Here is a 12,350-nt window from a genome sequence, read left to right on the forward strand (position 1 = left end):
GCTCGATCCAATGGTCAGATTAAGAATTATGATTGTTATCGTAAAACTAGATAGTTGCATATTTTACATCAAAATCCGAATTTGACATTGCCTGAATCGTATCATCTAATATCTAAAATAAATTTTTATAAAATATTATTTTAATATATTAAAAAAAAACATTTTAAAACCAAATAACCTCTCAATAACTAAGACATTCATTATCACAACTAAGACAATATTAACATTTTAATATTGTCTTAAAAAAAAAACACACCTCCTTAAGTTTCCCGCCAAACCCCCCACTTTAAAAGAGAAGAAAGAAATAAATGCAAAGCTTTCTTTAAAAATCACAGACAAACGATCTCTGAAAAAAAAAAAACAAGCTCCTTCAATGGAAGACGATCAAGTAGAAGAAGAAGAAGAAGAGAGTCTCTCACCCTCCGATTCAAGCGACGAGTACACTGTCGATCGCGAAGAAGAAGACGACGACGGCGAGGAGGGAGAGCGACGAGTGGCACACTATCCACAGTTCGATGAAGATCGCAAGTCGAAGAATGTAGACGATCTTTTGAGGTATCTAAATACCACAACAACATTATCTTAGTATGCAGCGATTTTTGGATTGTGTGTTTCGAATTTGGTAAAAGCTGGTTGTTCAGAAACCTAGGGTTTTTTTTTTGTTGTTGCTGGTGAAAAATTGATAAAATTAGGGTTTCTATTTTGCTTTTTATAGCTTAATAGTCTTGAAATCGAATGTCGTGTTTGGTTTCTGAGAAAATGCACGAAATGAGAAAAAGTTTGGAGACCTTTTCGTTTTGGTTCAATAGCTAATGCTGTGCCTTTTAACCTAGTGTTTTGTTACTTCTGGCGCTGAATCGATAACTCAGGGTTCCGATTTTGCTTTTATAGCTCAATTGGTCTGAAATTGTACAGTTTGGATTTTAAATTGAATTTTCTGCTTGGTCACTGATAAAAAATGCAGGAAATTAGAAAGATTTTGGTGTTCTTGAATTGTGGGTTTTGGTTCAATAGCTATTGTTATAAGAATGTGGAACTTCTTTCATTTGCATCGAGCTAATTGTTTATTTTATTGAATTTGAATAAATCAAAGTGAGATTTTCCGTTTGTTTGCTGAGACAATGGTAGGAAACGAGAAATAAGTTTTTTGCAGGATTCTGTTGTTTTTGCTCAAAAGCTCATTTTTCTCAAAATTTAGCTCTTTAATTTCAACAATGGAACTGTTTATTTGAATTGATTCTGCATAAATTAAGTTGAAATTTTGGTGATTGTGGTGTACCAGAGGCAACCTTGTAGTAAGGAGACAGTCACTGCTTCCTCGAGTTCTTTCAGTGACAGAAGGGGCAGCTATTTGTCGGAAACCCTTTAAACCCCCATGTTCCAATGGTTATAATGATGGAAATGAACAGCTTGCTCGTCGACTTTGGGCCCGGAAACGGTTCGTTCCATGGGGTTCTTCAAGACCAGTGTTGGTTGCAGTAACAAATATATTTAATGTACCAAGTGTGGTGGAGAACGAAGTAGTGGAGGAAAGTGTGACTTTGCCACCCGGTATTGATCCTTTGGTGTTGTGGCAACCTGAAGAGTCTGAGGATGGAGTTGGTAATTTGATGCCGATAGTGGTGGATCCTTTGCTTGTTCGGTTCCTTCGACCTCATCAAAGGTATTGGTTACAATGTAAAAGTCTAATATTTGCTTCTGGTATCTACACAACAATTTGTGCATAAGGACTGCTCATAAATGAAATTTGCCATATCTTGATGATGTTGGCCATGTTTGCAGAGAAGGGGTTCAGTTCATGTTTGAATGTGTTTCGGGATTTTATAGCACTGCAAATATTAATGGATGCATTCTGGCTGATGATATGGGGTAAATTCCTTATTTATTTTGACTTAATCCATGAAGTGTTTTGCACAGTTTTCCTCAAGGGTGTTAATTTTTTCCTTGTACTCAAGGTTAGTGTTTTTTGGTCTTACTTTGGCAGTCTGGGGAAGACACTGCAGTCAATCACATTGCTGTACACTCTTCTTGGTCAAGGGTTTGATGGAAAGCCTATGGTTAAAAAAATCATTATTGCCACCCCAACCAGCCTTGTAAGTAATTGGGAGGCTGAAATCAAAAAGTGGGTTGGGGAAAGAGTTAAGCTTATAGCTCTCTGTGAAAGCACCAGAGAAGATGTTATCTCTGGGATTGACAGTTTCACAAATCCTAGCAGCCCTTTCCAGGTAAAATTTGCATTAAATGTCCAGAATATTGTGGTAACGTTTGCTGAATTCAAATTATATCCCACAGGTTCTGATTGTTTCATATGAGACGTTCCGGATGCATTCTTCAAAATTTAGCAATAGTGAATCTTGTGACCTTCTCATATGCGATGAGGCCCACAGACTTAAAAATGATCAGACAATAACAAATCGGGTATGGCATGGAGATGCTTTTGTTTTTCATTGAGTATTCACATCTGATGCATGCCAATTTCTTGTTCTTCATCTGTGTTTATTTGTGAACATTCTCATAGGCACTGGCTTCCCTGTCATGCAAACGCCGCATCTTGTTGTCAGGAACTCCAATGCAAGTGAGAAATATCTTCCGCACACTATTTATCTTAATAGTTATCACTTTTTCTATTATTTCATGACTCATATCCTCTTGCAACTCTGCAGAATGACCTAGAAGAGTTTTTTGCAATGGTTAACTTCACCAATCCAGGAGTTTTGGGTGATGCTGCATATTTTCGCCGTTACTATGAGGTGAGCTATGTTTTACCTTCAAATCACATTTTGATCCGTCAATTTGAATTAAATTTAAGATGGTTGAACTCAATATTTATTCTGTTTGTAAACTTGCTTCGTATTCATCTCTCTTTTTTCCATGCGTGTTGGAGAGGTGTGTGTGTGTGTGTGTGTGTGTGTGTGTGTGTGTGAGATCTATGTACAATTGTATTATCATTGGCATGGCCATTTGTACATTGATATGTCTTTTGTCTTTCAAAAGTCAATGTTGTGCTGTTGGCTAATATTTGGGATAACTACAACCATTTGGCAGTTCATTTGTTCTGTGGTATAGATGATATATTCTGTTATTAAGTTGTGAAATTCGTTTGCATAATTGATTGCCCCATTTTGTTAACTCGTGAGGCATCATCGGCAGAACAGTGGTATGTATTTAATAATGGGGCATACATGAATTGTTTATCCTTACTATAGAACATAACAATCTAGGAATAAGGGGCTTCGATTTTATTTGAATATGTGATGGTGGAATTTGTCTGTCTTAGAATGATTTGCATCAGAAATTATTATACTAGTAACATGCTGTTCTTTTTCCTCTACCCTAATGGCATACATGCTTGTCATATTTTTTAACTTCTCATTTATAAATTATGAAGACACCAATCATTTGTGGAAGGGAACCAACTGCCACTGAAGAAGAGAAGAAGCTAGGTGCTGAACGCTCAGGAGAGTTGAGTGTGAAAGTAAATCAGGTCAATTTCGTACTAATGTGGGTGCCACTGTAGAATCTAGCTTTCTTGAGAATCAGATCACTGTTTTCTGCTATTATAACTCCTGATTATGTAATGGTAAATAGCTGCTACATGCTAAATATGAAAGGTAATCTTTTGTTTACTGTAAGGAGGAATCCTTTTACATCTTCCCGTATTTAATTTGAAAGTGTGCATTGCAGTTTATACTGAGAAGGACAAATGCATTGCTATCAAATCACCTGCCGCCAAAGGTATGGCCTTATCACGATTTCTGTGTGCCATTAGCACTTGTGAAAGTTGCTCAACATGTTGAGCAATATTTCAGCTCCCTTCCCATGTTTTTCTAACATATGGAAAGCTCAATAATTTAGCAGTCTGTAAATAGTTTATTTAGATAAACCTTCTAGATTAGCTTAGATATATCATCACTAGATGATGAGAAGCTAGAAGTTAGGGTTACTCCGTGAGCTGTACATGTATTTCTCTCGACCAATTACATTATTCTTGCATTACGAAGTTTGTGCTCCTAAATTTCTAAATCTAATTGCTCTATGCAATGGAGTTTTTGATTTATATGTTGATTAAAGTAAATTTCTTACTGTTACTTCACCTTTTGGTTGTCTTTTTGTGCAGATAAATCCGAGTAAAATTTTGATATTTTTGTCATTCTAAATGTTCTTCCATGCAGATTGTAGAAGTTGTTTGCTGCAAGTTGACTCCTCTCCAGGCAGAGTTATATAACCATTTTATACATTCAAAAAATGTGGGTTTTATTGACACTAAGTGGTAACTAGCTTAACATGGTTCTTAGAAACTGATTTGGATTATTCTGTTACTCCTTTAACAACAGGTTAAACGGGCAATCACTGAAGAGGCAAAGAAATCAAAGATATTGGCCTACATCACAGCTCTTAAGAAGCTGTGCAATCATCCAAAGGTATAAAAAGTGTTGGAGTAGTAGTTATCCGAGGATTTTTGTATGTGTACTTGCAATCATGCACTAGAGTGTGAAACTAGGCTGGAATCACCTGATTCTAGAAAAGAATGGCTGGGATAAGACACTATTTCATATTATTATGTTTGGGAGAACAAATCGTTGTTTTCCCTTCTAATTTTAGGTGCTATATCATTTGTGTAAGACTCTTTTACTCCTTTCAAAACTTTTACTGTCATATTCAAATAAAGAAGTTAGTGGGTTGATTTTATTTATTTGCAATCTGTGGTGTTCTCTAACATTCTCATTTGATGTCTGCTCTGTGTTTAATTTAGAAAATATTATTGGTAATGGTCATTTATCCATGCAGCTTATCTTTGACACCATAAAAAACGGAAGTCCAGGAATTTCAGGGTTTGAGGACTGCATGCGCTTTTTCCCTCCTGGGATGTTCTCTGGAAGGTAAGCATTTATTGAGTGTTGTTTTTGTATGTATTCCACGTTCTACACTTGTGTCCTGACAGCAGTTTTTCTCTTCCAAATATTGCTAGATCTGGTTCATGGACTGGTGGTGATGGGACTTGGGTTGAACTGTCTGGTAAAATGCATGTCTTGGCCCGATTACTTGCCCATCTACGTCTGAGAACAGATGATCGCATTGTACTTGTCTCAAACTATACTCAGGTACGTTTGTTTTAGTTGATGATTCATGCTATTGTGGTATAGAAATTACTTTATTGATAGCAGTTTATACATGTACCATAGCCTCCAGTTTTCCAATTTGTTAGTTGATTCTGAATATCGTAGCTGATAATGCGTAAATCTTTCCTTCTCATGTCATTGCATTAGTCCAATGTGAAAGCAAGAACAGACTATAGGATAGTCTAAATATTGGTAGCATAACTTTTTATTTCTGAACATGTATCTTTTGGTGATTTTCTTTTAAAAAATAACCTATTAGTGTAAGGGTGCTGCACACTTACATTTCTGTTTTCTGGACGAAATAGATTTGGTTGTACTGTCAAACTCACTTAGAGTGATGTAAGAAGTATATTTATCATTGACAGCTTATTTCAACTGAAGCCATTCACTGAGCATTTATTGACCACTTTTTTCATGAAGTTGCAATTGATATTGTTTCCTCACGGTATAAAATTACTTTGATGCATCAGACACTTGACCTTTTTGCTCAATTGTGTCGTGAAAGAAGATATCCCCATATAAGGCTTGATGGAACCACATCAATCAGTAAAAGACAGAAGTTAGTTAATCGCTTTAATGATCCATCAAAGGTATCTTCTCTTTTCCTTCTAGTTGACATGTCTGCAATTTAGGCTGTGTTTTCTGCTTGGGAAAAAGGGCAATCATCAGGCTTGATCACTGATCAATTTGTTTTAACTCAATATGCTGCAGGAAGAGTTCGTATTTCTCTTAAGCAGTAAGGCTGGTGGCTGTGGCCTCAATCTAATCGGTGGTAACCGACTTGTCTTGTTTGATCCGGACTGGAATCCTGCCAATGACAAGCAAGTAATGTTCTTTGGTTAAACACCCCCACCACAATTCACATAAGTTAGAAAGTAGTATGCTGATCTCACATTTGATTGTTTTCATGATTCTGTCCTCACATAATTAGGCAGCTGCGAGAGTTTGGCGGGATGGACAAAAGAAGAGGGTATATATCTACAGATTCCTGAGCACCGGAACCATTGAAGAAAAGGTTTTGATGAGCTGCAACTGAATTTATATTAAGAATATAGTCACTAAACGTTTTCCTTTCATCATTTCTAAGATAGTTCTGTCAATAAGCAACGCTGTGTCATTCTGTTTGCTGACTTTTGTAGGTTTATCAGCGTCAAATGTCAAAAGAGGGGCTTCAAAAAATTATTCAGCATGAGCAAAATGATAGCCTTGCGGCACAGGTTGTTTTTTTCTGCCACCTCTTTATGCTATTCAACTGAAGTTGCCTTTGAATAAAATGGTATTTAAAGTACATGCATTTGCAGGAAAATTGTCTTTCAACTGAAGATTTACGTGATTTGTTCACATTTCAGGAGAATGTCAGGTAATTCATGTTGCATATGTTGAAATATTTTGTCATGATTACTTACGTGTCATTTATGTATTTGGCAGTTTTATGGTAAAGTTATTTGGGGTGTTCGGCCTTTGAAATTGTGCCTGCAATATTTGCAAAATAATCTAAGGATGTAGGGTTTTGGGTCGCTGTAGGCAAGGACTTAATGGACTTACAAAATGGTTTTGAAAAAATGTCACATCATTTTTAGCAATGAATCAAGCACTGGTTGAGAAGTGAAAGTGTGCAAAAAATTTCCTTCTCATGTTCGTGTTGCAGTATGCAAGTTTATGCCAATGGCCAATTCAAGCTAATTGAAAGATTCGACTCTGAGATTTTTTGTATGTTCTTATGAAGCATCACCTTTTGTGCTTACTTTTATTGTTGACTTGTCATGTATCATGTAAAGCATAGCTAGTTCAGCATAACATGGTTCAGTTATATTATTTTCGTGTCGCTGAATTGCAGGTTTAAATGTTTATTGATATCACATTTCTTTTTGCTCCACTTATTCTCATGTTCCATCTACCTTTTAACGTCTTTATTTGTCTGTGTAGGTCTGAAATACATGTAAAGATGAACTGTGCCCGCTGTCTATTTTCTGACGGGGAACTTGAGGGCATAGGAGATGTAGATGAATCTACATATGAGAATTGTATGCCCAATCAAGAGGTGTTCGATATAGGTGGCTTTGCTGCAATTGCTGGATGCCTGGACAAGTTGAAGAGCTCAGAGAAGCAAGTCAGTCACCTACCAATCACTGCAATATTATTGGATCATAACTTTCAGATGTCCCACTTGATTTTGTTTTTTGTTCTTTTCCCTCAATTTTCAGGTAGGGACTCCTTTGGAAGAGGATTTGGGCAGCTGGGGGCATCATTTTCACTCGACATCAGTGCCTGATACTATACTTCAAGCTTCAGCTGGTGATGAGGTGTTCCAACATTTCCCCATATTTAATGTGATTCCTGTCCAAAAAAAAAAAAAAAACTTCCTATAGGAATCTATTTGTTTTGGTCAATAAATTTCTGAAATATTTAAACCCCTGATTATACTAGAAAGTATTTACCAGCTACCAAAAATCAGAACTAGTCAAGCATCTATTCAGAATTGATGGTAGAAAAGTTGCGGTCAAAGAATGCATGTGCTCTACCATGTTTTACAACAAAGGAACTCATTAAATATGATTCAGTTTTCTCATCCTGCATATTGTGCGCTGTGAATCCATCCTAGATTTGTTTTTGGAGTTCATCAATGTTTTTCCCTTGATTTCTGCTCCGTTTCATGCTTAGTAGAACAAAATGCTGGTGGAATAAATTAATATATTGCATAAGTTCCGAGTGCAGAATCGAGCTTTTGTTTTCACAAAAAGTCTGATATACCTACATCACCTGTGACTGATCCTTCACATGCAATCTGCAATAGTTTTGGCTTTCCACTTGAAGGACTTAGTATCATGTTCTTGCAGGTTTCTTTTGTCTTCACGAACCAAGTAGATGGGAAGCTTGTACCAATTGAATCAAAGCCAAGTCCAAGGGTGCTGGGGATAAAAGGGAACGAGAGCCGGCTCAATGATAAAGAAAATCTGGACCAAAATCCGAAGTTATCTCGTTATCAGAAACCACAACAATCTCTATCTTCCAACATAGATGCTAAAAAGGTCGCACCATCTGCCTCTCTCATGACTTTGCAAAGACCAGGTGTGAAACGGATGAGAACTCCTTTAAAAGGAATGGCTAATGCAGAATTAAAATCTAAACTCTCTTTTGGAAGTCAACTGCCATTGAAAAGACCATCTCCTTCCGATTTAGAACATGATGATAGTTTTCAGTAAAATTTTTGCAGCACAGTTATTTTTATTTCTTTCCAGCATTCCATTCTCAATTGCTCATCAAGATAAACAGTGCTTCATGCTGCAAGTAAGCTTTCATCACATGCATGGATAAAACAATCAGGAGAACAGACAATTCACTTCAGAGTCAGCCTTTGAGTTTGGTTATGGGCTCGTATGCTGAAGGTTTCAAATTTCATGTAGCTGAGAAATTAAGAATTGAGCAACAAATTATGCTTTCGTCACTGTTCAAGGTATTGAATAATTATTGGTATCATTTAGGGCCCAGCATTTTCGGTTCGGTCCGGTTTTGGACCAAAATAAACAACCAAGCCGAATATTTTTTTTTTTAAGTTTTTGAACCGAACCTAATAAAAAACCGGATCAAACCGATTAATTTCGGTTAGGATTGGTTTGGTTTTTTTCCTTTCCAAACCGGTCGGTTCGGTTCGCTAGCTTGGAAATCTAGGAAATGATGCAATTTCTGACAAGCCAAAACAGGGGTTTGTTTTTAGCAACCCAATCCTTATCAAGAATATGTACAAGCAACCCAATCCTTATCAAGCCAAAATAAGGGTTTGCTTTTAGCAATCCAATCCTTATCAAGAAGCTGTACATCAGCCATGACACAATCTTTTGCATGTAGAGGATTGCTTCGTTTTTTTTTGCTGTCGCATGAAAGCTTCAATAGCTACTAAAAAAGCTCCTTCTGAGTGAGTCATAGCTCGTTTGAGCTGAAAATTTAGTGTGTTAAAGTTCGATGAAGAAGAAGAAAAGTCGAGGAGTCTATTAGGTTTATTGAGTAGGTGTTTATGTGTGTGCTTATGTTGGGGGAGGGCTTGCTGGTTAAGATCCAGAGAAGGAGAGAATTGAGAGATGCAGAGAGCAAATGGAGGGGAGAAATGCAGAGAGCGACGGCTGATTTTGTGTTTAGGAATGCTACTTTAGGTTTAGGGTTAAAAAACATCCTATTTATACATGTTTTTTTTTTAAGTGTTGGCTTGGTTGAACCAGTTCGGTTTGATTCGATTCAATTGGTTTTAGACTTTGGAAACCGAAACCGAACCGAAACTTTTTTGTGATTTTTTAATTGGTTAATTCAGTTTTTTTTTCGGTTTAGTTTTTTCTGTTATTTTTGTTTTTTAGTTTTTTCAATTTAATTGATTTTTTTCTCACCCCTCAGTACCATTTGTAGTGCTAATTTAACGCAGTGTCAACTCACAAGGCTTTGGTGCTGATTCAACTGAAATTTGTTCCGCCCAATAATATTATTAATCATTGTTATGCTGAGTTTTCCCCCTGTATTCCTTGATTTCAGCAGCATACAGCTAAGGGCCATCAAAATATTGTCTAGTCAATGATAATTTCATCCAAGGACAGCTGTTTTTTCTACTGTCATTGCTTTATATTACAGCACACTAGGAGAGTTCATTAAAACGAATTTCGGGCACCCAATAAAGTGTAGAGCTTCTTTCTTGTTAGATTAAGAGAAACATTAAAGACAAAACTTTGTTAGCAAGATGGGAGACCAGTTAGGAGACAGGTTCCGCCATGCCCATGAAGTAAGTCCAACGCCTTTTGGCATTTTCAAAGCTTCTTACAGTTGTAGTGTGGGACAAATTCCATTTATATGAAGATTAACCATGTGGATGTCAACAGGCTCATGCAAGAGGATGGAGCCGAAAATTCTTTATGAATAGTCAATGAGTAAGGTATAAAGAGGGCTTGCTTTCTATAGTTTTTGGATTTACAATCAGATCACAGCTCAAACCCACATGGGCCTTCGAAAAGCATGGTTCGTAGCTGAATGCAAGTGGAGATCTAACCTTAAAAAAATATAGGGGGTGATGCAATGTGAGAAACCCACACGTGTCAAAGGGATGGCAAGTGGAGCAAGTGTGCGTGTCAAGGTGCTACCACTCTCAATATTTTTGCTGGAAATATGTATTTAGCACCATGGCAGCATCAATCATTTGGGTTCATCAAGCCCGATTAATGGTCTTAATTGCAAGTCATGGAATGGCTAAATGGCACTGATTAAATGTGAAAAATAAAAAAATCTAAAATACCTTTCCTTGACATTTGTTTTGGCTCTCTCCCCCTTCAAATCATGGTATGAAATTGGTCCACTTTCTTCATGAAAACAAAAGGTATTTCGATCTTTGAAAAGAAAAACTAAAATCCTTCCTTTTTGGCTCTGAGAAAAATGTATTTTTGAGCATATTTAACTAGTATTCCCTGTTTTCTTAAGGAGAGAGAGTCTTGGCTCCCCGCGTCTCTCATCCTGGACTCGTCCCTTAGGAAAGGGCCTTGTGCCATTGGTGTCTGCAAAAAGCTCTTTGTAGTTAATAGTTAAATGATTACGAGTCCTTGAAAAACGGATATTGGCTTTATCGGCCACATCAGGCAGAATAGTAGGGTCAGAATGGCTTTATCTGTTCGTCAAGCATCACTTGAACAGTTGCATGAAACCTAATGAACACACATTAGAGTAAATAATGTTAACTTTAAACAGTTGATCACTGATACAGTAATAAAATATTTGGAATACAAATTGTTTTATCCTCGTCTTAATCACAAACTGACAAATCTAAGTAACATGAGATGTCTGCTGAGCACACACATAAAACAAGCTCACCTCTATATACATGTGGATTCTAACAGTGAAAGAGAAGTAACGACTTAAAAAGACTCGGGGTGTTGGTTTGAAAGTTCATGGCATGCTTAAACATGTTCAACAGTGAGCAACAAAGCTCTTACACTTCCTCTATTGACCCAAGAATCTCCTTCTCCAATGATTTTGTGGATGCACAACAAGCCATCAAGTATGAAAGCAGCTATAGAGAAGCACCGGTTTCCACAGATTTCGAGTTCTCGGTGAAAAACTACTCCATGATTCCTGCAGATGAAATCTTCTTCAAGGGCACGATGTTGCCTTTGAAGGATAACTGCACCAACAGCCAACTGCGAAAAATGACCTTACGAGATGAATTACTTGTCGATGATGAGTATAATGATGCCTTCCCAACACCAAAGAGTTCAGGCTGGTGGAAGGAGAAGCTGTGGTTAAAGAGGGGTCACTTTACACTTAAGAAAAGTGATAGGAACAGTGCGGTTTTGGATAGAGTTGTTGAAGAGAGGCCTGTTTTTGTTCATGAAGGAGGACTAACTAACAAGAGAACACAGGTGCGACAGAATTCTGTTCTTCTTCTTTCTTTCTTTCTTTCTTTTTTCCTTTTCCTTCTGATTTTTTGGTCATGTGAAGTTCGAGTTTGCCAATTTATACTGAAAAATGGTATCTGAAGTTAGGATTTGCAATAAGAACCAATTTGGCTACTTTACATGTTGCAGGAAGAGTTGATTGAAGGAGGGATAAGTTGCGAAGACAGTGAAATATAATGCTATCCACAACGAAAGAGGCAAATTTTTTCAAGGGAGGGAATCGTTGCTGTGATCCTACAAACTTGCAATCTTTTGTTTTGGTTATTTTTTGTAGCTTAACTTTTTTATTCGACTCAAAAACAGCAACACGTCTCCCTTGTTACCCCCCACCCCCCCACCCCCCCCGGTGGAAAGAGTGGTATATGGCTGTTTTGCTATGTACAAATGTTTGCTGTTGAAGAACTTCCACTAAAACAAGTAGTATTTATAAATGTAACCATCGGATTATGATTTTCATTTACTAACATGAGCTGCGCTATTCATGTCCTATTCGTCAACTGGGTGTTAATGGAAGACACTTCTCCTCGATTTATTTACTGAGGGGTTATAAATTTGATTAAATCACACTTTTCCTTAATTTATTTACTGGGCGGTTATAAATCTGATTTAGTAATTTACACAACGATAATTTTACCTGAATACATCACCGAATAAAAGATATAGCAAAGTGCTTTTCGGACAAAACGCATGCATGGTGCTTTTCAGGCATTTGATGGCAAGTGTTGAATAGTCTTCTTGGCGAGACTTGTCTTCATGATTTGAGGTTACATGAAAGTTCGTCAATACACAGAGTAGGACTTGATGTATT

The 12,350-nt window shown here is 37.1% G+C and overlaps 2 protein-coding genes across 3 annotated transcripts; both read left to right on the plus strand.

The window, feature by feature from the left end:
- The first annotated feature begins 313 nt into the window (after positions 1-313).
- On the plus strand, positions 314-8,565 carry LOC18097791 (protein CHROMATIN REMODELING 25). 2 transcript variants are annotated; one of them, XM_006384353.3, is made up of 21 exons: positions 314-555; positions 1,283-1,663; positions 1,783-1,869; positions 1,985-2,225; positions 2,293-2,418; positions 2,519-2,575; positions 2,664-2,750; positions 3,389-3,484; positions 3,685-3,735; positions 4,173-4,247; positions 4,335-4,421; positions 4,789-4,880; positions 4,970-5,102; positions 5,591-5,710; positions 5,832-5,945; positions 6,052-6,135; positions 6,260-6,337; positions 6,422-6,480; positions 7,047-7,230; positions 7,325-7,423; positions 7,958-8,565. In XM_006384353.3, the coding sequence occupies exons 1-21, from the start codon at positions 374-376 to the stop codon at positions 8,321-8,323; spliced, it is 2,799 nt and encodes a 932-aa protein (XP_006384415.1). In that variant the 5' UTR covers positions 314-373; the 3' UTR covers positions 8,324-8,565. The 2 variants fall into 2 exon arrangements, with proteins under 2 accessions (XP_006384415.1, XP_024455252.1); XM_024599484.2 differs by lacking the exon at positions 3,389-3,484.
- Positions 8,566-10,820: 2,255 nt separating this feature from the next.
- Positions 10,821-12,002, plus strand: LOC18097792 (uncharacterized). The gene is made up of 2 exons (XM_006384354.3): positions 10,821-11,506; positions 11,672-12,002. The coding sequence occupies exons 1-2, from the start codon at positions 11,036-11,038 to the stop codon at positions 11,717-11,719; spliced, it is 519 nt and encodes a 172-aa protein (XP_006384416.1). The 5' UTR covers positions 10,821-11,035; the 3' UTR covers positions 11,720-12,002.
- The last annotated feature ends 348 nt before the right edge of the window (positions 12,003-12,350 follow it).

The sequence above is a fragment of the Populus trichocarpa genome, chromosome 4, assembly GCF_000002775.5.
Source record: "Populus trichocarpa isolate Nisqually-1 chromosome 4, P.trichocarpa_v4.1, whole genome shotgun sequence".
Lineage (NCBI taxonomy): Eukaryota > Viridiplantae > Streptophyta > Magnoliopsida > Malpighiales > Salicaceae > Populus > Populus trichocarpa.